General features: G+C 45.3%; 1 protein-coding gene across 1 annotated transcript in view; it reads right to left on the bottom strand.

Moving 5' to 3' along the window:
- Ppm1l (protein phosphatase, Mg2+/Mn2+ dependent 1L) overlaps positions 1 to 24,566 on the bottom strand; it is a 276,094-nt gene extending 251,528 nt beyond the window's left edge. Inside the window, exon 1 of the mRNA XM_059265476.1 lies at positions 23,973 to 24,566. Within this exon, the coding sequence (XP_059121459.1) occupies positions 23,973 to 24,371 (399 nt within the window). The 5' untranslated portion in view covers positions 24,372 to 24,566. The remainder of the gene's footprint in view (positions 1 to 23,972) is intronic.
- Between the last annotated feature and the right edge of the window lie 1,509 nt (positions 24,567 to 26,075).

Below are 26,075 nucleotides of genomic sequence, written 5' to 3'. Positions count from 1 at the left end.
CAGAAGAGGGCATCAGATTCCCTGGAACTAGAGTGACAGACAGCTGTGAGGTGCCACATGAACCCAGGTCCTCTGGAACAGCAGCCAGTGCTCTTACCCACTCAACCATCTCTCCAGCCCCAAGAATTTCATTTCTTTTATTGTGCATACTTTCACATTGTCTAAAATTTTTAGCCCGAGTGTTTTATGTTATATAAAGTGATACATCTTTCAAGTTACTCTCAGACTTACAAAGTTAACAAATCACAAACTTTTCTTTAAAAAATGATTGTTTTCTTAGGCTGGGAAGATGGTTCCATGGGTCAAGGGCTTGCTGCACAAGTGTGAGCCTGCTTTACATGGCCAGAGCCCACAACAACAGGGTAAGACAGTACAGGGCTGGAATACTAGAGCTCCTGAGGCAAGATGGGAAGTGGAGACGGCAATCTCCAGAATCTCACAGACTAACTAACCCAAGGTACACAGCAATGAACAAAAAAGCCTGGCTCAAACCAGGTAGAAGGCAAGAACCCACATCCAAGGTCGCCCTCCAACCTCCACACACATGCCATGGCACCCCACAAATGCCATGGCACATGCCCACCCCCACTCACATACACATACATACTTCCACACACATAAATAAATATATACACTTATATACATATAAACATTGTTTTACAAATATATAAAATAAATATTATTTCTTATACAAATCTTAAAATTTTACAGAACCTTCAAGGTGTTCCCAGAAGCAAATTTTCCAAATGTTTTTCCTCTAAAACTGTGAATAATTAGACAATTAAACACAATAATTTAGCCACAGGCTTTATTTTTTTAAATAATTTATTTAATTTTATTTTATGTTCATTGGTGTAAGGGTATCAGATACCCTGGAACCAGAGTCAAAGGCAGTTGTGAGCTGCCGTGTGGGTGCTGGGAATTGAACCCGGGTCCTCTGAAAGAGCAGCTAGTACTCTTAACCTCTGAGCCATCTCTCCAGCCCCCTAGCCACAAGCTTTAAATACCCAACCTGCTAGAATAAACACACACTTTATAATAATCCTTGTTGGATAAAATAAAGAATAAATGAACTGGGTCAAAAAGAGCTCATGCCCCAGAACTAAGTCTTCAGCTATGAGAGACAACTTAGCAGTGTGTCGAAGGCTGAGAGAGTTTCCAGTGACCATGAGAACAATCACAGAGCCAGACAGGCTGGTCACAGGGGACCCTTGATGGCCACTTTCCCGAACAATCACCGTTCTGTCTTTCCACTCCCAGAGTGTTGATGAGCACACCTTTCCCTCACCCTCCTCATTCAGTCTTGAGATAAGGCTCCTCAGAGGCAAACACATGTTAATACTGTAAACTAACCAACCGACCCCAGATCTACAGTCAGTGTTTACCACAGACCACGAACATGACACAGTCCCGCTAAGATAAACCGCTCAGGTGGTTCTATAAGGAAATGAATTTGCCCTTGGGAAATGAGAAAGAGAAAAAAAAATACTTTTCAGAAAAGGTACTGTTTATTCTCAACCATCATTATTTTTGAAAGCAAAATATTTTCAGCCCTCCACCAGTTATAAACAGGGTTCTATTACTGACTACCACACTTCAGTAAGAAGCATTTCTGAAGTACAGAATTAACTACGGGGTCAGCAGATGATTTAGGGTGAAGCGTAAAGACCCTTGAATTGTGGGTTAGAAGTGAGGGACAGAGGACAAGGAATGCTAACAAGTCCTCTAAACTCTGTGTTTTGAAATTTTCTTCAAATAATATGTTACTTTCAAAAATAATAAAAATATAGATTCAAAATCTTTTTAACATCTAAATATGGTTTGTTAAAAGCCAATTACTTCAGTTTAGAAACAACTCTGGTGCCTTAGAAATCAATTAAATAAAAGCATAATTTATATATGCTTTTCAACAGATAGTCTAACAGAGAAATGAGTATAAGCCTGAGGGACCCGACCTCTCCATCCTGAAATGCTCTGAATGCACAAGCTACCTCTGACACACGGTCAGAGTTCTGTGCAAGCCACACTGGTGCCTTACGTACTGGGAATGACCTAACTGTGACCGATACGCCACCTTTACATGTCTATAACGTCGGTCTGTGGTGATGCTAAAAATGCACAACCCAGCTAACTTTCAACATGCGCTGGCTGGGACAAATGTCTCTGCAAAAGGCCAGAACAACAGCTGTGACAGTGAAACAAAGATGTCCCCTAACAGTGAATGAGGAGTGTGACTGCCCATGGGCACCGGGGTTCACCGGGGCGCGAGGAAGATGCTCCGGGATGAGGCAATGGTTCCCGTGGTGCAAACGCAGGAACACATTAAACTCTCAACTGTATACTGTGAAGGTGGATTTTATGCTGTGTGAATTGCATCCTAATACTCTTTTTGAATAATCAATACTAACTCTTAACTCTGTTGTTGTTGTTGTTTCGGTTTTTCGAGACAGGGTTTCTCTGGGTAACAGTCCTGGCTGTCCTGGAACTCGCTATGAAGACCAGGCTGGCCTTGAACTCACAGAGATCTGCCTGCTTCTGCCTCCCAAGTGCTGGGATTAAAGGAGTGTGCCATCATCACCCAGCCCTCAACACTAACTCTTAAAATCATTTTATTTCATTTGTGTATGTGATGTATGAAATGTATACACTTTCGTTTGGGCACGTAACATGTGTGCCAGCATGTGTGCACACAAGTGTGGAGGCCCGAGGTTGACATCAGGTGTCTCCCTCGGTCACTCTCCATCTTACTTTCTGAGACAGTCTCTAACCCATTGATCCTGCTAGGCTGGTTAGCCAATGCGCTCCAGGGATCCGCCTGCCTCGGCCTTCCGGCCCCCAACACCAGGGTTTACACGCCCCCACACCCAGCTTTCGTGTGGGTGCTGGTAATGGTGAACTTGGGTTCTCACGCTTGCACAAGTACTTCAGCATCTCAGCCACCCCCCCACCCCCCCTCCCCCTGCGGCCAGAATCTTCAGTTATCTGAAAAACTAACTAAACACAGCAGAATGCTCACACCCGGTGCTCAGGAGGCTGAGGTGTGAGAATTATTGAGCCTGGGGCAGCTTGGAGGACATAGTGAGTTTCAGACTAACCTGGCCTACGCAGTGAGACCCTGTCTTGGGGGCAAAAATACAAAATAAAACAACAACAACAACAAAAAACTCCTAGATAAATAAACCCCAATAAATAAAGTAATAGCCAAAAATGAGCAAGGGCATCCTGGAAGACACATGTGGAAATTTAGCACAGCCAAACTGAGCACAGAAAGGTAAAAGAGACATCCACAGGTGAGCAAGTTGCCAGGGTTTTCAGAATTTGTATGTTCTCTGCTTTGATTCCAAAAGGAAAATACATAAAGGGCCTTAAATTCAGCTCCCAATCTTTATTCTTCCAGAGAAGCTGCCTTTTGAAAACTTTCCTCTGGTGTTCTGAACATGCCTAGACAGAAACTGGGTAAACACAATGCGGCCTGCCTTCTAGAAGGTGCCTGTGCTCAGGCCTAATCACCTCCTTGTACCCAAGAGATGAGTCACCCAGCCATGTAGCCCCCTCGCTTCTCCTTGTGCCTTGGGCTCCTTTGAGTGTTAAATGCTTTGTAGAGAGGACAGCTAAGAGGTCTGTGCAGCTGGGCCATTTACTTCCCTTTCCTTTTAGTACAATAGACAGTTCTGTGTTCAGCGGACCTCTGTAGTTTGGATAAATAAAAGCAGAGAACACATTACCTATTTGTAGACGAACTGCAGGATCGCTCAGCCTCTCCGTGTCCAATTTAACAGCCCCAGGAAATTCCTTTCCAAGTGACATGCTTTGAAAGCAAAAGGGGAAAAAGGCATCTAATACGGCCATCCATAACGCTCTACCTGTCTGCTGTAGCTGTTAAGGGTTTACACAAGGCATGAGGCATTCCACACGACACTAGAGGAAAGCACTTTTTTTCTCCAAAAAAAAAAAAACAAAAAAACAAAAAAACAACATAGTTTGCAAAAGAGAACAAGAACAGAAGTTGGGGAGAGTGGTCATATTCTGTTTCTTGAGTTTAATGTTGAGTGAGTTCACTGTGTAAAATTAATCGAGCTGTAAAAAGTAAAGAGCTGAACATAATGGCCATGTCTTTAATCTCAGCACTCAGGAGGCAGAGGCAGGCAGAGCTCTGTGAGTCTGGGACCAGTGTGGTCTACACAGTGAGTTCTAGGCCAGCCAGGGCTATATAATGGGACTCTGCCTCAGAAAGGGAGAGAGAGAGAGAGAGAGAGAGAGAGAGAGAGAGAGAGAGAGAGAGAGAGAGAGAGAGAGAGAAGGGTGGGAAGAAAATGGATTGATAATTCAGTAGTTAAGAGCACTGGCTGCCCTGTCGGGGGCCCAGGTTCAGCTCCCAGCACCCCAAGGCGGCTCACAACCCTCTGTAACTCCAGTTCTAGGTATCTGATGCCCTCTTCTGACCTCTGTGGGCACCAGGCATGCAAGCGGTGTACATATCTACATGCAAGCAAGCACTCATACACATAAAATACAAACAAAAATAAATAAAACCTTTTCTAAAAAGTAAATAAATAAATGGAATTTAAATGGAAAACTAATTTTATTAGTTTATTCACTAAACTAAACTAAAACAAATTTAAGAATGATGATAATAGCACTGAAGAACATTTGCTGTTCTCACAAAGGACCTGGGTTCATTTCCCAGCATCCACATGGTGGCTCACAGTAGTCTGTAACTCCAGTTCCAGGGGGAAATCTGACCCCTCTTCTGGACTTTGAGGGCAGTTAGCTCAAAATCAGCACACCTAAGTCCATGTAGGCAAACACTCATATACATACATAAAATAAAAATAAATAAATCTTCTTTAATAATTTTAAAGAAGGATGGTGATGATGATGATGATGATGATGATGATGATGATGATGATAGCAAACAGTTAAAGCTCTATGGTACCAGGCACTATACTGAAAACCTTTACATTTTCTTTTCTTAAGATTACATAGTATGCCCTTACACTTCAAGAAAGGACTGGACCATGTGTGTCCTATACGTATATCTGTCTACAGTAGCGTTGGTGACTCATTCCTAACATCACAGCACTTACATGGCTGAGGAAGCCTGTCTCCACACAGCACAGTCTGTGTGTACTCCAGTTCCTCACAGGAGCTGGTACAACCCCTGTCGCCTGGGGCTTAGTCTAAATCCTCTACGCTGTCAAGACAAGGACAAAGAAAGGAAAGAAGGGGTCCCAATCAACCTGGGCTGGTAGAATAGCTCAGTGGTCAAGCACTTACCCAGCATGCACCGTGCAGGTTCTGATCTCCAGTTCCACAAAACAGGAAAACGGAGAAAGAAAATGGACACAGGAAGGAGGGAGGAGGAGGAAGAAGAAAAAGGAAGAAGAGGGACTCGGCAAGAATGGAGACCTGACTCCAGAGACCACAGGTGAGAACCACAGCCTGCACTGCCCTCACCACGCACAGGAGCGGGTGTTCGCCCACGGCAGAGAAGATGCTGCTGTGGTCACTGTGCATCAGGGGCTTTCCCAAGGTCAGACAGCTGTGAATGGGCCTGCATTCAGAACTAGGTCTCCAGAGCGTCAAAGGCCGTGCTGTCTGTCTCCAGTCCCTTCCCAGGCTCCCAGGGTTGACTGATACTTAGCGTCACTACTGAGGACTGAGACTTGAAAGGAAGCCGTTAAGTCATCTTTACCCCAAACCGCCTTTCTCCCTCTAGGCTTCAAGAGCTTTCCTATAATAACAGTTGCTTTTTTCAGAGTTTGGGGGATTTTGTTTTAAGTGGAAAGTAGCTAAGAAGATAATGTAAAAACAGGAACACGCTAGCTATAAGTGACTGTAACACAGAAGAACACTGGGAGAGCATTTTCAAGTATCTCATTACAGAAGATTCATAGTACTCAAAGCCAAGTCAATTCATTAGGGAGAGTGCTTGCCTACTGTGTATGAGGCCCTGGGTTCCATCACCAGCACCCCACAAACAGGGCGTGGTGGTCCATGTCCATACTCCCAGAATTTGGTAAATAGAGACAAAAGGATCAAAAATTCAAAGCTATCCTAAGCAACATGTAGTGAGCTTGAGGCTAACCTGGGCTACTTATACCTATTCTTTAAACTATGTGTGTTTGCACACATGTGTAGGTTTAGATGTATGTCCACGGAAGTCAAGTGTCATGTCTCAGATGCTATCCACCACGTCTGAACAGGTCTCTCACTAGCCTGGAGCTCTCACAGTAGTCTAGGCTGGGAGTTCTGGGACTAGATGTAGGGCCTCATGCACGCAGAGCAAACTCTTTATCCACTAAGCCATAGCCCCAATCACCCCTTTAAGCCCTTTCAATGAGTCTGAAGAACTTCTGGTTCCAATGCCTTTAAGGTGCTCAAGACATGCTTCTTGCAACATCTAATTCTTAGGATAGGACATTTCTCAGTCTCCACTCTACTGAAATGTGGAAATACTCGGTTGTCCTGGCCATGAAGAATGTTTGATCAGCATATCTGGCTCTTTTCCCTGGGAAACACTAAGAAAGCATTCCCTCACAGTTCCCACAGTTCTGACAATCAGTATCTTCCCAAACACTGCCAAGAGAATCCTGGGGTGGGGTACCGCCCCAGTCAGAACACTGGAACAAGTCTCCAATTCCAAAAGACTCCAACCCTCTCCTCACCTTTGACCTCCTCTCACACCGTCCCCACCTGCGCCGCCCTCAGCTGTACTCACCATTTTAGAAGCAGTATTTGCTTTACATATCCAACAGGTGCCATGTTCTTATTTTTATCTCTCCCCAAACCTCAACTAATTCACTGTATTTGGACTGGCTCAACACAAGGTCGAGTAACCCAAATGCTCCCTAGAAGAACAGGGGGGTTCTGATAACAAGCACAGGGGCGTTCGTTATGCAGGCTGCACATCCCCAGTCTGAACACCCACAGCCCTAACAGCAGTGGTACGATGTGGAAGTGAAGTCGAGCTGAGACTTCCAGATTAAAGACGCTTAATTGGCAGAGCCTGTAAAAATATCTCAAAATCAGAAATACTCCTGTCTGAAGTACTCTGAATGAGGGATTACCTGCCTATATGTTCATATAACTTCTCTGTAAATTTGGAATTATGATTTCAATTTTTAAGGCTATAAAATAAATATTAGAAATATGGGAGCATTTGCATATTACTATTATCTATGGGGCTAAAATCTAAAATACATAAAGAACCTTAAAACTCAACTATCAAGACAAATACCCCAATTTAAAAATGGGCAAAGAATGCCAGACATGGGGGTACTTGCCTTTAATCCCATCACCTGAGAGGTAGGAGGACCAGGAGTTCAAAATCGGCCTAATCTACATGAGACGCTGCCTCCAAAAATTAATAAATAAAAATTAGACAGAGGATGTGGTCCAATGGGTTGAGTGGTTGCTTAGCATGCATGGCCAAGGTTCCCTCCCCAGCACTGTATAAATCCCGAATAGCGCTGTACTCTGTCTGTCTGGAACCCCAGCACTTGGGAGACAGCAGCACACTGGAGAAGATTAGCTATGGCATCCAAGAAGAGTTACTCTGTTTTCGAGATGATTCACAAGTGGAGCACAACCCATTTTAAACCTGTAAATTATACAAATTATGCATTTTGAAATTTTTCTAAATATGCTATTCCTTTAATTAAAAAAATTAACGTGGGTGAGAGAAGAAAAAGAGAGCGTGGTTAGGTAAAGGAAAGTTTTATTCTCTGCCACACTACCACACTCCACTCCACACTCCCAATCAGCTGTTTTCTGTCCTATCATGTAATTTATCTAACGAGTGTCTCCTTTTTGAATATAATCCAAAAATGTTTAAGTTGTAAACCGGGCTCAGCAGCTTCCACCTAGAATCCCAGCACTCAGAGAGCTGAACAGGAGAACTGGATCCCAAGTCTGAGGCCAGCCTGAGCTAAAGTACACAGTGGATTTTGCCAGCCTGGGTAACACAGTGAGATCTGTCAAAAAAAAAATAAAAACAAAAAACTTTGAGTTGCAAATCTCAAGTGTATGAGCTAAAAATCAGAAAGTCAGGTCTTTTAGAAAAAAATCACAGAAGATAATGGGGAGACAAAAAGAGCTTTCAAACCCCCAGGTTGAAAACCGTCACATGAGAAGACACTTTGTTAGGCAGGAAGAGGCAGCACAAAGCACCAGTGTGCGGCCAGGCCACTGCCCCAGGGCAGCCTCACTTGGATTCTAACCTGGAATACCAGAAAACAGAGTTTTAAGAAACCAAGTCTTCGATGCTGTGGGCCTTGGTCTCCTCCTCTACCCCCCTGGCTCCATCTGACTTCCTAGCTCCCATGCACATTCCTCTAGGCTGACTTCTAGGGTGTCTCTCTGGGTCTCTCGCCTTTCAACAGGACAGAGAAAGGACTGCCTTTAGCTCAAAGCCTAAAACAGATCCAAGGGTGAGATTCCTTTGCTACACTGATGGCAGTGATGGTTCCAGATGCCTGTACAAGCTGACCAAACTGCATACATTAAACAGGGAACCCGCTGTAGGTCCCCCACGCCTCTGTGACGCCGGACACTCTGGAATGTGTACTAGAACTAAACGATATCAACGTCAGTGTTTTTAATAAAGAAAATGATTGTCTCTACTCCTACTTGTGCCAGCGGTGAGGGCTTCTCTCTGGCAAAGCAGGAACACTACTCTTATCGTATTTTGGTTTTCAGGACAGGATTTCTCTACACAGAGGAAACCTTTTTCAGAGGGGACCAAAAAAAAAAAATCATTTGTCTTTTCAAAGAATTTCCTCTTAAGCAATATTCCAAAATACATGCTGCCTGCAATTTTTTATGTCTAAATCTGTTTGTATTACAACAGCCTTGGGGCTAAACATTTTCTGTCTCTATGTGGCTCCGTGGACCACAGGGGGGGCTGTGGCTCTAATAGGAGGGCGGCAATCAGGCTCTCGGGTCTTTGCCCTTAGGAGTCCCTTTGGATCCCTCTGCTAAAAACAACAAAACAACAGCTTCCATTCCCAGAATTATCAGCTGACTTTTGAGTCTCACACAAACCCAGAATAAGACTTTTACCAAAACAGGTTAGGCCTGAACGTACCATACCAACGCTCAGCGGAGATGCCAGGAAGGCACAGGGAAGGACAGAATGCCTACTGCTCTCCCTTCTGAAAACACTGGAGAATAAATCCCCCTGGGGCCTCAACCACAGGGAGGAGAGAAAGGCAAACATAAACTTCCACGCACTATGAGTCTAGACGACCAGGCTGGTGCCCATCTCTATACTCCCCTATGGCATCAAAGTGATGTCTGGTTAAAGATGATGCTTCTACTATGGCATTATCATTATCTTCCCAAAACTGACTTTTAAAACCATCGGACAAATTCATCTCACTTCTAACTCCAAAAGCTCATATTTATTCTGTTTTGCATCTTTGAAACTTTCAGAATAAATTTCCTCAAAGTGATCATACATAGAAAGGCATAAGACATTCTTTTTTAAAAAAATTTTTTTTATTTATTTTACATACCAATCAAAAATCCTCCTCTTCCCTCCTCCCACCCCTCCAGCCTCCCACTTCCAACCCACCCCCCATTCCCTCCTACAAGAAGGTAAGGCCTCTCATGGGGAGGTACATTTAGTAGAGGCAAGTCCAAGCCCCTCCCCCTGACTCAAGGCTGTGTGAGGTATCCCATCATAGGTAGTGGATTCCAAAAAGCCTGCTCATGCACCAGGGATGGATTCTGATCCTATTTCCAGGGGGCCCCTTAAGCAGATCAAGCTACACAACTGTCTTACTTATGCAGAGGGCCTAGTCCAGTCCCATGCAGGCTCCACAGCTGTTGATCTAAATTTCATGAGTTTCGACTAGCTTGGTTTGGACTACTAGCAATAGTGGAGAGGGTGCCTGAACTGGCTTACCCCAGTAATGGGATCATCACAGAGCTTTTCTCCAGTAACTGATGGAAGCAGATGCAGAGATCCACAGCCAAACACCAGGCTGAGCTCCAGTAGTCCAGTCGAAGAGAGAGAAGAGGGATTCTATGAGCAAGGGGCATCAAGATCATGATGGGGAAACCTACAGAGACACTCTTCTTTAAAAAAAAAAAAAAATGCCTATTGGTGCCGAAAACCTCAGACGATTCCTCATTTACTCTTATACTGAAGGTACAGAGAAGCAGAGCCATTGGCCAACCTACAGAAGTCCAAGATACTCCTTTTTATCATTTAAAACACTATAAAGTTATATTTTACATATAATTTATTCTTTACTAGACATTACTTTGGATAATATGCATTTATAACTATTATATAAACTATATATATTATATATATATATATAATGTATATATATAAATCATGTATGCTATTCTTTATGGGCAATTTGACAAATCTTTCAAGAGAACTTGTTTTATTTTTGAGACAAGGTCTCACTATGCAGACCTCAAACTCAGAGATCTGTCTGCCTCTGCCTGTCAAATGCTTGGATTAAAGCTGTGTGCCACCACAACCAATAACTAGAGAAATAATTTTTTAAATAGCAGGTTTCAGATCAACACCTTTGCTGTCTAAGTGTGATATTAAATATAGTCTCCCCTATTATTAAAAGTAAAGTGAACTATTAAGACATATTGCTACAGTGCACTAAATGCCCACCGACCTTTGTAATGACCGAATTCTAGAATATTAACATTGAAAAGCACACGCACAAGTCCTAGATTTTCCGATTTGGTGCGCAATGCACAGCTGGTCTCTGACCCAGCCACGGAGACATACACATCACACAAAAGCAAGCTGGGAAGGGCATGAATGTGGACAACACAGTCCGGAAAAGGACTCAATCTCTGGACAAGGTAGCGATGTTTCTAAGTTCTTGCGGATCTGTAGATGCTTAGCTGGGGGCAGATGGTTTTCATGCCCTTAGCGAATGGGACTCCAGCTGGTGCTGCTGTGCAGTGTGGGTAACTCACAATGGTCTCAAACACCTTCAGGGGCCGTGTGCCCAGGAACTCCCTTGTCCTCTGGGAAAGGAGGAAAATAAGTCTCTTTCTTAACATGTTCAACTACCAAAGGCCCCTCTCATCCTAGAAAAGGCAGAGGCAGCTAGGATTTCATTTGGAAAAATATTGTTCCAGTTGGGTTTCTCTCACTGTGATAACACTCCACGACCAAAAGCAACTTGGAGAAGAGTTTGTCCAGCTTATAGTTTCTAATCAATCGTGAGTTTCTTTCAGCTTACAGATGATAGTCATGGACGGAGGTCACAGGAGGAAGTCAGGGCAGGGACCTGGATGCAGACACTGAAGCAGAGGCCATGACGGAGTGCTGCTTACTGGCTTCCTTCTCCTGGCTCACTCAGTTCGCTTTCTTATAGACCCTGGGATCACCTGCCCAGGGGTGGCACCACCCACAGTGGGCTAGGCCCTCCCACACCAATAGTTTATCAAGAAAAATGCCCCACAGACTATGACGAAGGAAAGAATCTTCTCAGTGGGAGCTTCCTCTTTCCAGATGACCCTAGTTTGTGTCCAGTTGACAGAAACAAACAAAAAACAACTAACCAGTACAAATATAAACTATTTTCAGAAAAATAAAGTCTTTGAGATTCATTTACGTCAAGTAAAATCTTATCTTTTCATCTCTCAAACCCAACTTTGTCACAGCACAGACTTCTACTTCATGGAAAACTATCAGTTTATCAAAATATATAAATGTTATCCTCATGAATATTTAAAAATGCTTTGTGCTTTGCCAAGGAGAAATGCTATGCAAGGAGCTACAGCTATTGCTGTTATGATGTGTGTATGAGATGGGAAGTGTACTGCAAAGGTCAAAATGCAACTTTGTGTCTCAGTTCTCCCTCCCCCTTACAGGGGTCTCAAAGACTGAGAACAATTTGGAAGGTTTCTAATAAATAAGAATAATAAATAAAATTCATCTGCAAGAACGCATGTCACAAGAACATCACAGTCAGAGGAGAACTCTGGAGTCCTATTGAGCAAAGCAAGAAGACACGGGCAAAAATGTCTACATACCAACAACTGCCTGTGTCCTACTGCCCCAGAGAGCTTCAACCAGAAACCAACAGCACAGGCTTTGGGGACACAAACATCCAGGCAGCAAGCTCCCTTACCCACTGAGCCATCTCTCCAGCCCTAGGAGACACAAAAGCTTGAAGCTCAGCTCCAAATTCTAGTTCCACCACTTAAGTCTATGAGGAAATATGAGTAAATGACTAATCGACCCGTTTCTTAATGTCTACTTCCATAAAATGGGAGTGATTTAGTAACTATCTGACACATTCTTATGAAAATTAAAATTATAGAACACATAAGAGTATTTTGAACACCACTGTCCCAGTTTGCTGTCCTGTGATAAAACACTGACCAAAAGCAACTTAGGGTAGGGAAGGATTTCCTCAGCTTATAGGTCACAGCCATCACTGGAGGAAGCCAAGACGGGAACTCAAGGCAGGAGGAATTTGGAGCAGAAACCACGGGGTAACGCCACTTACTGGCTTGTTTCCCAAGACTTACTTAGCCAGATTCCTCTTCAGTAAATGGTGCTGGGGAAACTGGACATCCACATGCAGAGGAATGAATGCAGACCCTCTCGCTCACTCGGCACAAAAACAACTGAAACTGATAAAAGACCGTACTACACGTCCTGACATTCTGAAAGTTCTCTAAGAAAACTCTTCAAGACACAAGAAGAGGCTTTCTGCAAGGGACTTCAGTGGTTCTGGAAATCCTACCAAGAACTGAGAAATGGGATCACATGACGATAAAAGGCGCCTGCCTGCGCAGCTAACTGAGTAATGTCAGATGTAACGAGATGGCTTACAGGCTGGGAGAAAAACCTTTGCTAGCTACATCTGGTAGTGACTTAACATCCAGAACATATGAGGAACTCCAAAAAGTAAACACCAAATATCCAACTACTCAATCAATAAACGGACTAAAGAAATGACCAGACAGTTTTCAAAAGATAAAGTACAATGTCTGGTAAAGATATGAAAAATGCTGAACAGCTATAGACATCAGGGCAATAAAAATTAAAACTACATTTAAAGTCTATCTAACATAGAAAGGCTACCATGAAGAGGGAAAAAAATAAAAGATGTCAGACAAAAACTGGCAATAATGCAAGGCGAGGGGCCCCTTATATATATACTGCTGGGGGGACATAAACCATGTGCAGCCATTATGGAGGCCTCTCAAAAAACCGAAAACAGAGCTACCTTGTGACTCAGTTATACCAACTGGGTTTATACTTCTGGGTTCATAGCTGAAGGGCTCTCAGAATCACAATCGCACTTGCACACGCACTTGCACACCCATGTTTACTGCAGCCCCCAGGGCTCTCAGCATCACAATCACACTTGCACACCCGTGTTGACTGCAGCCCCCAGGGCTCTCAGCATCACACTCACACTTGCACACCCGTGTTGACTGCAGCCCTCAGGGCTCTCAGCATCACAATCGTACTTGCACACACACTTGCACACCCGTGTTGACTGCAGCCCCCAGGGCTCTCAGAATCACAATCGCACTTGCACACCCGTGTTGACTGCAGCACTCTTTGTAACAGTCACGCTCCATAATCAGTTTAGGTGTATGTCCATCAGGAGATAAACGGATAAAGAAAATGGAATACACATGCATAACAGGGTTTATTATGTCATTAGCTAGAAAATAGATGCAACTAGAGATCATCACCTTAAATGAAATAAACTAAACTCAGAAAGACAAATATCGCATCTTATCACTCATTTGTGTATCCTAAATTGTATATAAATACCTAAAACCATATACGTGTGTGTGTGTGTGTGTGTGTGTGTGTGTGAAATACATAGGATGTGACGGTCAAAGGGTTACTACAGTAAGAAGGGAGATTCCTGGCTCATGGGATGGGGGAGGGGAAAGGAGTGTATGGCGGGTAATACAGTCAAAGTAGAAGATATACTTGAAAGAAATCATCCCTTTCTTTTCTACTTAATTGTATGTGTGTGTATGTACACCACATGCACGCAGGAGCCCTCAGAGATCAAACAACAACAAAAAGGAGCCAGGTCCCCTGGAGCTGGAGTTACGGGGGTTGTGAGCAGCCACGTGGGTGCTAGGAACCAAATCTGGGTCCTCGGCAAGAGCAGTAAGGACTTTTGACCACTGAGTCGTCACTTCAGTCCCAAAATACACGCCAATAAAGACAACAGAAAACAAAAATACTTTTAAAAAACCAATTCCACACTACAGTGGAAGCACTAAAATATTTATCGCATTAGCTACAATGGCGAAAAGTCAGAAGAAACTAAATGGGTCAGGAAACAGCTGTGTCACTTACCGGCTATTAACCAAATAAAATACTACCTATCACTGAAAACTGTTAGAAATAAAAACACAGGGGCTGGCAACCCAGCTCCGTGGATCGTGACGCTTTCTGCCAAGCCTAATGACAGGAGTTCAACCCCCAGGACCCGCGGCAGCAGGACAGAATCACCTGCTGCAGGTTGTCTCCCGACCTCCACGTGTGTGACCCCATCACATACCTCTATAACAAATAAATGAGAAACAAAAACAAAGAATTACAGAGTAAACTAGCAGCCCGTCTAGTGTACTTCTAAGAGGGCATAAAGTTGAGAAATGCGAGCTGGGAAAACTGTATGTACACTGTTGCGACTCTGCAAAGCCATATTTGAACTGCCCACAAAAACACCAATGAGCAGCAGACCAATCAGCAATGAATGTGCCACAGTGAGGCCTGAAGTGGCTTTCATTTCTACACTACCATGCAGCTACATTACTATACCCTAGTAATTTCAAAATTAATTTATTTTCAATGTTTTACTTGTAGCTTTATTTTAACATTTCATGTTACTTACTATTTATATTAATATTTAATATTAAGATCATTGTAATATTATAAGTTAAAGCTCTTAGTAAAGCAATATTAAAGTTACAGCACAAAATTATATCCTTAAAGTAGCTAAAATTCAAAATAAAAAATAAGAATAAAATAAATCGGATATTAACTTCTAGTTAAAAACTACTTTAAAAAAAAGAAAACCTGAGTTCCTAACCTCAGAATCACTGAAATCTGAGATGGAATGATCACTTCCAATAAAATGAAATCACTTTTTAAAAACTAAAGACAGCTAGGTCTAGTGGCTCACACTCTAATATCCCAGCACTGGGGAAACAGGGCAGGCAGATCTCCCTTGAGTACAAGGCCAGCCTGGTCTACATAAAGTGTTCCAGGCCAGCTGGTCTACATAAAGTGTTCCAGGCCAGCCAGCACTACACAGCTGAGACCTTGTCTCAAAAAATAAAATAAAAAAATAAAATAAAATAAAAACATTGTACAGTTCCTGAATCCTGAAAAGGCTGTACTATGTAACAAAATCTAAGTCCTCTGGAGAAACAAAATGCTAACCAAGGTGGAGCTGAGGGCACTGTCTGGGTTCTCCGCAGCACTGGGAACTGGAGCAGGGGAACAGATGACGTCCTGACCAGCCTGGGCTTCATAGCAAGACCTTGTCTCCAGGAAACAAGGGCCTTCCCATTAGAATAAGCCAGATGTTTTAAGTAATACGTATTTTCACTATTTTAAAATGCATCCACATAGGAACATAACAGGAATAATACTCTGCAAGTTTAGAGAGCCACATGGTCAGCACATGTTTTACGGATTCCAGAAAGGACAGATGAAGCAAATCCACAGGCAGACTCACTGTTGTCTGAGTGATGCTCTTCCATCCACTCAGGTAAGGCACTCAGGGAGGCCTGCAGCTTTCCTACAGCATGGTTCTTCCCTCCAGGCTCCTCTTTCAGCAACAGCCTGAACTCATGCATTTTGTCTCCATGGCATGGGCCCAGGCACCTGACTCTCCCACCTCACCCTTCTATCATCACTCAAATCACATCTGCACAGATGAGGAACAGGACGGCTAAAGCAAGGATTTTACACTGTCCCTTTGCTGGACAGCATCCAATGTCCTCAATAACCACAGAAGACAGCCCAGGATCCAGCCAGTTTCCAACGGAATGCCAACACTTCAGCAGTGTCTCCCGTTCTCCTTGTTTGTTACACTCTAAACCCCAAGCCTTGACTCCTCAGCCTAGGGTCTCAACACCCTGGGTGTATTTTGTCATTGTATGTCACTAGCAACTGTGACCAATAATAGTTTGAATACCAAAATGGGCTATTTACTTTTAAAATTAAACTAGCAGGGCTGGACAAATGGCGCAGTAATTCAGAGCACTAGTGCTCTTGTAGAGGGTCTGAGTTCAATTCCCAGAACCCTCACAGTAGCTCACAGCACACTAACTCCAGTTCCAAGGGATCCAGTGCCCTCTTCTGGTCTCTAAGGGAACCAGGCATGTACATGGTGCACATATATACATGTAGTCAAAACATTCATACACATAAAAATAAATAAACCTTAAAAAGGAAAGAAAAAATAAACTAGCTAAGTCTAGCTATGTGCGGTGATTTGTGTCTATAACCTCCTCTACTGGAGAGGCTGAGACAGGAGGATCACTTGAGTCCCCAAGGTCAAGGTCATTGTCAAAGCATGTAAGTAAGCAAAGATCCACCCTCAAAGAACTAAACAAAGATACAACAACAACAAAAATAACAACAAAACCTGAGAAGGACTTCTGATAATGTCCACATACTTGCATTAGAAACTGGGGAGAGGGAGCCTGGCATGGTAGTCCACATCTTTAATCCCAGCACTCAGGAGGCAATGGCAGGTAGATCTGTGAGTTCAATGCCAGCCTGGTCTACAGAGCGAGATCCAGGACAGCCAGGGCTACACAGTGAGACTCTGTCTCAAAACAAACAAACAAAAAAAGAAGGTGGAAGAGGAAGAAAAGGAGGAGGAGGAGATAAACTGGTTTTCAATATGAAATGTCCCCTGAAGGCTCATGTGTTGATGGCTTAGTCCCCACTTGGTGTGGAGATGACGAAGTGACTGGACCATTAAGGTGCTGATTAACGCATCAATGAGTTCACAGATAAATGGCCTAGTCTGAAGCAGAACCCAGGTGGAGGAAGGAGGTGAACAACGGCATGCCTTTGGAGGGTATATCCTGACTCAGTATCCGCCTCTCACATACGCCACTTATTGGCTGCCATGAAGATCTCGGGGGTCTTCTACCTGGTCCTTCCTCCATGACAGTCCCTGGGTCGTGACAGTTCTACTTTGCCATAGACGTAAAGCAATGAAGCCAGGCTGAGACATAGCTGAGACCTGTGAAACATGAACCAAAATAGATCTTTCTTCCTTTAAGGAGGCCTTGGATTTTTTCAGAGATTCCTGTCACGGTGCCAGGAAAGTGACTAACACTCCCATCCAGGGTCTTTTCAAAGCAGCATCACTACAGAACCCTCCCCCTGCAAAGCAGCATCACTACAGTACCCTCCCCCTGCAAAGCAGCATCACTACAGTACTTCCCCTGCAAAGCAGCTTGCCTTGCTTCAAACTATGCACGGCAATTAAATTTTCTAAGCCACTTTCTGATCTTAAAAAGCAAAAGAGAGCGGGGCGGTGGTGGCGCACACCTTTAATCCCAGCACTCGGGAGGCAGAGGCAGGCGAATCTTTGTGAGTTCGAGGCCAGCCTGGTCTACAGAGTGAGTTCCAGGAAAGGCACCAAAACCACACAGAGAAACCCTGTCTGGGGGGAAAAAAAAGCAAAAGAGGCTGAAACAGGAGGATCTTGAATGAAGGGCCAGCCTGGACCATATAGCAATACACTATCACAAAAAGAAAGAAAGAAAATAAAATAAGGGGGAGGGGGAACAAGGAGACTCCGGAAGAACCAGAAACTGAGGGAGCCTTCGTAGAACCATTCTACTCCATCAGGATGGTGACAGCTCCATAGAAAGTTGAAGGCCAAGCATTTTATTTGATGGATTACCTGCTCCCAGTGCTGAGGAGAAGTTTACTTTCCAAATAAATGCACTTAACATAAAATAGGTAACCTGAAACCATCGGGCATATCGAAATGCACCGTATTCAAGTGTGGAGAATACAGTGAATGGGTTCCAGGATGACGGCTGTTGACGGAAGTCTGATCTAAGCAAGGAGGCCACCTACTTGTCTTTCATCTAAATGTGCATTTTGCTCCCTCTGAACCATTTGCACACTTTTCCTTCTACCCAAAATGTCATCTTCCCCTCCCCCTCCACCCAGCCGCTACTAAAATGCTAGGATACCATGGAAAGTCAGTGTCTTCTCACAAGTATCCCAGATTCCACAAGCTCTCTCAGACAGGCCACCACACACTTAGGCTGATGGATAGATAACCCATATCTCTCAGATTCTAAAATATTTCACCTCCCCAGAGTTAGACAGAGCTTCCTGAAGAGCTGGGGAAATAGCTCTATGGACAAAGCGCTTCTCACATAGGTCTGTGACCAGAATCTGGATTCCCAGCACCCACAAGAAAACCAGGTAGGTGTGGTGGCCCATCTACAACCTTAGCACTCGGGAGGCAGAGACAGGGAGTCGTCAGGGCAAGCTGGCTGGCTAGCTAGATAGCCAGATTAGCAAGGTCCAGGATCAGTGAGAGACCCTGTCTCAGTAATTCAAGCGAAGAATGGTTCACCTGACATCAACTTCTAGCCTTAAGATACATACACACAAACACACACACACACACACACACACACACACACACACACACACAAGTACAAGCATATGAACACACACACATTTGAAAATATACATGCACATCACACACACACACACACACACACACACACACACTTCCTGGGGGCAAAGAATGAACTGACTCATCTTTGGACATCATACAGCTTAACCCTGATTTCCACATGTGACAGACCACACAGACAACGGCTGCTGGTGCCACTGAACTGGCTTTCTTATCGATATGTTTAGAAGATGCACAAGGTCACAGCCAGTCTCCCACATTCACTTGCTAAGATGTTCCTAGAAACGGAGAGAGGATCTCATTTGGGGGGGGGACCTTTTTTTTGTTTTGTTTTTGAGAAATGTTAATGTACCATTTTAAGCCAAAAAAAAATCTTATTTTCTCTTAAGGCCTAATGCATTTCTCCTTGGTAAACCCCTAGGTCTCTTGCACACTATAATGTGAGAGTTAAACATTTACTAGCCTCGGTAGTAATGTCTGAAAAGCAGATCATTGACTGTATCATTTGTAATTTAGTTAGAACTATATCTTATTTCAGAGGGAGCCAATGAAACTTAACATAAATACATACAATACTACACGACAATGAAATGATGTATGTAAAGGGAGAAAGAGAAACGGGACAAAAGGAAATTGAATGTAGAAAAGATAAGCTATCCTGGGAGGAAGGTTAGCATGCCAAATGAATGTGTTCTTTGAAGTTCTACACATTTCCTAGAGAACAGAGGTTTGGCTCTCAGTACTTCTAGAGCAAAAAAAAATACAGGCTGATTCGGTTATATGATTCAACACCCATAAGATGTAAACAAAAAGGTATTAGGGTACCATCTCTCCCTTGGTCTTCATAGAAAGAATGCTACATAATGCTCCAAAACTCTCAATAATTCTCATCCTCACAGCCGATTTGTCAGGGATTTGGAAAACCTTTCTCCATAACAACCCGCACAGACAAAATGACAGCACACAAGCAGACAAACACACACGTTGAGAAGAAAGAGACATGCCAGCAGGCGTTCAAGAGACCCAGGAAAGAGGCTCCTGTGGGTCTAGATTTCATTCTGACTAAACTAACCTGAAACACAGAGGCTCCATACACCACTTGCCTTTGAATACAAACAATGTTTGATGTCCATGCCTGAGATATGTCTGGGATTTTGTGACATTCTCAAAGGAAAGGCTGGCTCAAAACAAGTATTACTACTGATCAGAATTAAGAACCTGGACGCCTGGATCCTGCAGGCAAGCCTACATAGCTTCTCATCTGAGCCTCAAGACTGAAGCTCCTGATAAGCACTTGAAGTAAATTCCTCTCTGATATGAAATATGAACTTTTCAAGCTATGTGCCGAGATATATACGACCTTTAAAATAGGAATGCTTAGTAGCATGTGAGCATAAAGCAATCCAACCACCTAGACAGATCTTAGCTAAAATTGCATCAAAGGATTGGTGGGTTTTCTTCTATACAGTACTTAAAAGAAAAACAAAACAAAACAAAACAACAGAATGTCTTTTGCCTAAGGATAAAATTATAAGTAGATGCACTACCAATCATTTTCCTAGATGATATTTTTTATGTTTTTATTTGTTTGGTTGGTTTGGTTTGTTTTTTGTTTGTTTGTTTTGAGATAGGGTCTTACTAAGTAGCTGGCTGTCCTGGAACTCACTCTGTAGACCTTACTGGCCTTGAACTCACAGATATCCACCTGCCTCTGCCTCCCATGTGCTTGAAACTAAAGGCTTGGGCCACCACGATTAGCCCTTAGCTGTTATTTTTGCAGTTTAAAAATAGCAACCTCTCTATCTACTGACACAAGCTGAGCTTCATTTGTAACCTTTGGTGGTTTTAATCTTATGTTACACAGAAAATCATTGCCATAGCTTCAGATACATGCACAAGCAGTCAACCATCTGCCCATAATGTGGTGGATAGGATGTTTCAAGGGTCCAAGAAAATAAAACTAAGAACCCGGCCCATTGGATCACAGAGACGATGCTCTTTTAGACCTTATGCACCTAAATGAAGTCAGAACCATCCTGTCTAGTCTTCAGCACAGGTCCAGAGATGTGTTTGTGCTCACTCAACTCATAGGGAGCCTGAAGTACAAATCAGACTACCAATTTATTAATTTATCATAGGAAATATTCCTTTTCACTAATCAGAAAACATGAGCCTGATACCAGAGTGCTACTTTCTCAATGTTCATAGAATCCTTAATTAATACTCAGAAGTTTACCAGACCAGATATTAGAAAGAAGACACAGAGAATTTGGGGAATGCCTAATAAGTTAGTTATGGGTACCCAATAAGCTTGTTCTTAGTGACGAAAGTTGTGATTCCCACAGGTAAACCATCTCTCCCTTGGTTATCACTGCCTCAACATGGCAGACTTCCAGCTGCTTCTCTCCACTGAGTACTTCCAACTAAGACACAGTAATAATGAAGAGGATTCACCTTACATTCATTATTAGCCTCCTTTTTTTTTTATTAAAATACCTATAGATAAAGCTGCTTAAGCAACTGGCCCACGGTCACAGCTGTTACTAAGTCACAGAGATTCAGATCTTAAGTCAACGCACATAGGCTGTAGTGGCACGAGCCTGTACGCTCAGCCCTGGGAAGCTGAGCAGGAGGCTGGTTTTCCCAGAACACCATAAACACACCACACTGTCATTTTTTGTCTAAGAGTCTATCTCTCTTATTAGGCTGAAACTTCTGGAGAATAGAAGTGATGTTCAGTCACCTTTGTATCCCTAGAGTACTATATACCTAGATAAACATGCGAGCTTATTTGTCCGGTGAAAAGACAGCAAACCCACGGCCCGAAACTAGCCTATAGCCTTAGGAAGGTCACAATGTCTCTGGCCATCAGCACCTCATCTAAAAAACAGGATGAAATCAATACATTAGGAGGAAATATACAAGGACATGTCAGTTCCCCGCTGACTCTCAACAGCAATTTATGGCTTATCTTATCAGTATGAATTATCACAAATAAAATTCAACTCCTTTACCCTCTGTGCTGTGTGTGTGTGTGTGTATGTGTGTGTGTGTGTGTGTGTGTGTGTGTGTGCGCGCGCGCGCATTCATATACACACAACTAATAGTTCAGGGAAGGCACCTTTTCTGAAAGGATGTAACTATCATCCAAAAAGTCAAACAGTGGCACCCTCCTCTGGTGAATGTTAAAGGAGCCAAGGATACAAGCGATAATAACTAGATCTAGATGGTGGGCTTTTCTTCAAATGGATATAACAAGAGAATGAAAAAGCAAGAGAGAAGTCACCCAGTAGTAGTATGTGCTATTATCACAATCCCAATAGCAACCTAATAACTCATTTACAGCAGCACTTCCTAGTTTACTTTTTTAAGGTAAAACAAAGCCAAAGAGAATTAACTGACTTCATGTCACAGGAGGAGATAAAACAATCGCTCTGTTTTTGTGAGAACTGATAATGTTAGCTATTTTGCAAACAGCAAGCATTTTAACATAAGATGCAATAGAAAGCATTTCACGGTTTGGCTAATGGTGGTCATCTTTTCACTTAACACTTTTTCAAATGCAATGAAAGCTGAGTACATGTAAAACACTGAGTTAAAGGAAAGCCTCCATCACATCCTTTTCTGAGTGGTGTATCTACCCCAGACACTGCTAGAAACTTCTCATCCGAAACTGCTGGATCTGCAGCTTCCAGGTCTTGAAAGACTCCAGTGAAAAGATTTTAATCATCCAACCACAAGTGTGAGCCCAAATCATGCCAACATGTCCCATCTAGACAACCAGAGGCCAGTGTTCTACAGCACTGACAGTCAGTCCATCAAAACTTCTAGGGGTGTGCTTTCAAAACCCAGGTACAGATTGTCAGCAACTGTCTTGCTATAGATATATAATAAACAGGTTTATTAAATTATTGACAGGGGAGATAATCAGTTCCCTTCACCCCACTGAGTCCAGGCACGTAAAATGGCATTATGACTCAGTCATTACACGGTCACCCTTGTCATTCAGGTATCTTTTTGCTCAGTATGCAGGGTCTCCTATCCAATTAGCATCCTGTGGTCAGGCGGAGTCGAACTGCAAACCACCTCGAGACTATAATATAAAAGTACAATGAACAAGAAACTTTCATTCTGAAGGGCACATTAGAAACAGGCAGAGGGGGTGGGAAAAAATGTTTAAACACTAGCTTCCCAACTGTTTGGCATTCTCTACAAAGTTGGCAAGTAGACACCCTACCTGGGCAAGATTTGCAAATGGTGAGTGGAGAATGCAGATAAGATAACCAATCAAAAGCTTCCTCGGTGTTTACCAAAACAAACGAAATCAAAAAGCCACTGGACCAAAGAAGAAGCAAACACCGAGGAGAAGGGCAGTCCTACAGCTCCCTGGAGCCCACCGGGAGGAGGAAGATGGGGAAGGGTGCGGTGGAAGGAAGAGGAGGCAGAGAGGAATAGGTGATAAGGAAATGCTGCCAAGAAAGACGTGGGGGAGCATGATGCAATCAAACTGTTACAAGTGTCCAACTGAGGCAGACGTAGGCTCGGGAGCTGAGCTCTGGAGCCACATTTTAACACTCACTTCGTCTGGGCACTGGCCCACAGGCAGGACCTCCAGGAAACCCGAGACTCCGCACTCTCCAGTGTCAAATGTCGCAGAAATTTACGAGAAAGACCTAAAGCGGGCTTTGGCCCATTTCCTGCTCCCAGATAAACCCCTAACAAAGGCTTATAGAAGGAAAGAGATGTCAGTATTCCCAAGCTGGCCACTGCACAGAGGTCAGGTGTGGCCACCGCCTGCTCTGTGCATAGCCACCTCTGCAAAAGCCAGGCAGCCAAAACCCACGACCAGTGAGGCAGCCCTGTCCCCCGTCCGTCCGACTGCACTAGCAAAGTTGACAGACTAAGTCACAGCTTCCTTCACCTTCACTGAGTCTATCCAGCAGATGCAGGCTTCTTCCCTTTAGGGGTGCACCGAAGACATCGTCTTCCTTCGCAGCTAATTCGCCTCAAACTCTAGAATCGGGACACTGAGGCCCGGGGACAAAGTTCACTGCATATACTATTAATTCCCGGAAAACTACCAGTCATTGACTGGCTTCTGACCTTGGGAACTTCGTATTAAAAACGCACAGAATATCCAGTACCTATCTCTCGGCTAAACTAAACGCTGGGATGCATAGCAGGGTCCTGGCAACTTGAATCCCATCTGTTATCACCAGGTCATCACCACGCCCCTCTCACCCAGATCCGACCCCGCCACGCACGCGACGCCGGGTTTTTCACACAGACCCAGAGAACTCCTACCTCACCGCCGTGCCCATCGAAGATCCCGAAGATGGACGGGTGCGTCTTGTTGGCCAAATCGGTGAGAACTTCGAAGCGATCTTCCATGTGGTCTCTCCGGCCCTGGATGGAGTACACCGCCACATTATGGCTCTTGAACTCCCAGGTCTTGGAAAACTCGGCCTCCAACACATCGAGTCCTCCAAGGCGATCGTTCTGCATAATCTCGGCCACCTTGCCCTTCACCATCTTCACCGCGTCCCGGCTGGACTTGACGATGGTCTTCACTTCGTCCGTGTGGAAGAAGTAACTCCACAGAGCCAAGCTGATGCACAGCAGAAAAAGCGTCTCGGGTCTCAGCAAGAAGTAGCGCATGATGCGACCCAGCAGAGACAGCAAAGTCATTGTATCCTCTATCATTTATTATCCCTAGAGCCCCGACCAGCAGCAGCGACGCGCGCCCCGCGGCTCGCGGGGTCCGAGCACTGCGGGCACAGCCCGCGGGGGACCGAGGCGAAGAGGCAGCCCGGGCCGGTAGGATGAACCCACGGCGGGTCGGAACAGGAGCCCAGAGCGATGGCAGTTTCCCTTTTGTCTAGGCAGCCCCGAGGCCCGTGCCCGCCGCCCGCGCCGCCTTCCCTCCCCGCGCTCTTTGTGAGACCGCAGCGGCGGCGGCGGCGGCGGCGGCGGCCGCCGCGGGTGCCCTGGGTGGGCGACAGGAATCAAGTTAAAGTTGCGCCGCGCCGGTCCGCAACGGTGAACAGGATTTCGGGGTGCCGAGACGCCCGCGCGGTCCCTTTGGGGGGGTCCCCCCCGCTTCGCGGTTCCCGGGAGCGATCGGCAGGTGAGGAAGCGCAGAGAGCGCAAGAAGAGCCCGGCGGCGGCGGGCGAGGGTTGCACGTCCCCTCGGTCGCCGCTGCAGGCGAGCGTGGAGACAGCGGAGCGCTGCGATTTCGTTACACAGCCCGGGGGAGCCCGAGACAATAAAAGTTTTGCGGGCGCCTGGGCAAAGGCAAGGAGGGAGACACCGAGCCGGGAAAACGCAGCACGATGATGGGTGCGGAGCCGCGGGCAGGCTCTGCCTGCCTCTCCCCGGCACCTCGCGGCTCGGCTCGGCTCGGCTCTGCTCGGCTCTGCTCGGCAGCTCCCGGCTCCGCTCGTGCTCGCCCCGCCCCGGCTCGCACACGTCCGCCCCGCCCCGCCCCGCCCCTGGCGTGGAGCTTCCAGACCGCGTCGCGCTCTCACCCGACGAGGGGGCCCGAAGGAGCTCGCGGTGGCGGACGCGCGTGGGCAGCAGGCAGGTCGAGGCAACCGCGGGGTGGGGGGGGGGGGGGAGCCCCGCGTCCAGCCGCCCGGCTCGAGCGGATGGTCGATTCTGCCTTGGGGAGCCGGCTCCCGGAGACAGTGTGATAGTGACGCCACTGCCCTGATGGTTGGTTTCTCGGGCTGCGCGGCTGCCAGCTGGGGAGCCGGGAAGCTGCACACGAGCGCTTCCCCCTCCGGCACGCTGCACAATGGTGCCGTCCACGCCTACCCCTTCCTAAGGCTAGCAAGATAGGACACATTTCTCCCGGCTCGGGACTCGAGACGGAGTGACTCGTTTGGCCACACGAGGCGGTCGCCCACGAGTCCCGCGTGGATCTCCCGAGAGGCAGGACGCAGTCCCGGGCCCCAGCGGCTTTGTCCCTCGGACGGCAAACCGAGGACCTCAGAGCCCGACATTAGGCTTGTAGAGCAACCTCGGGGGGTCCAGGAAGGGCTGGCCTCTAAAGACCAGGGACTGTCCTGGTCGCCACGCTCTCACGGGGAGACACGGAGTGTCCTCCGCGAGCGACTCTCCCTGCGGTTCAGGTTAGAAGTCTTCTGGAGGCTCCGAAGTGACAACTACCTCCTCCGTCCTCAAAGAAGATGGATCTCTGCAGGATAACTTGAAATGTGGGCAAGGGCTGGTCGCCTAGAGTATGAAGAAGTGCCCTTTAAAGGAAAAATGTCTCACTCTCTACCCATGTCCACGAAAAACGGTGCTGATCCACTGGACTGACCTTCAGGCCTCTTGATAACCTTCCAGCCAGTGTGTCCCCCAAACACTTCTGCCTTCTTTTGATCCCTATTACGTTTTAAGCT

Source organism: Peromyscus eremicus, chromosome 6 (genome assembly GCF_949786415.1).
Source record: "Peromyscus eremicus chromosome 6, PerEre_H2_v1, whole genome shotgun sequence".
Lineage (NCBI taxonomy): Eukaryota > Metazoa > Chordata > Mammalia > Rodentia > Cricetidae > Peromyscus > Peromyscus eremicus.
This window is presented reverse-complemented; position numbering and strand designations above follow the sequence as displayed.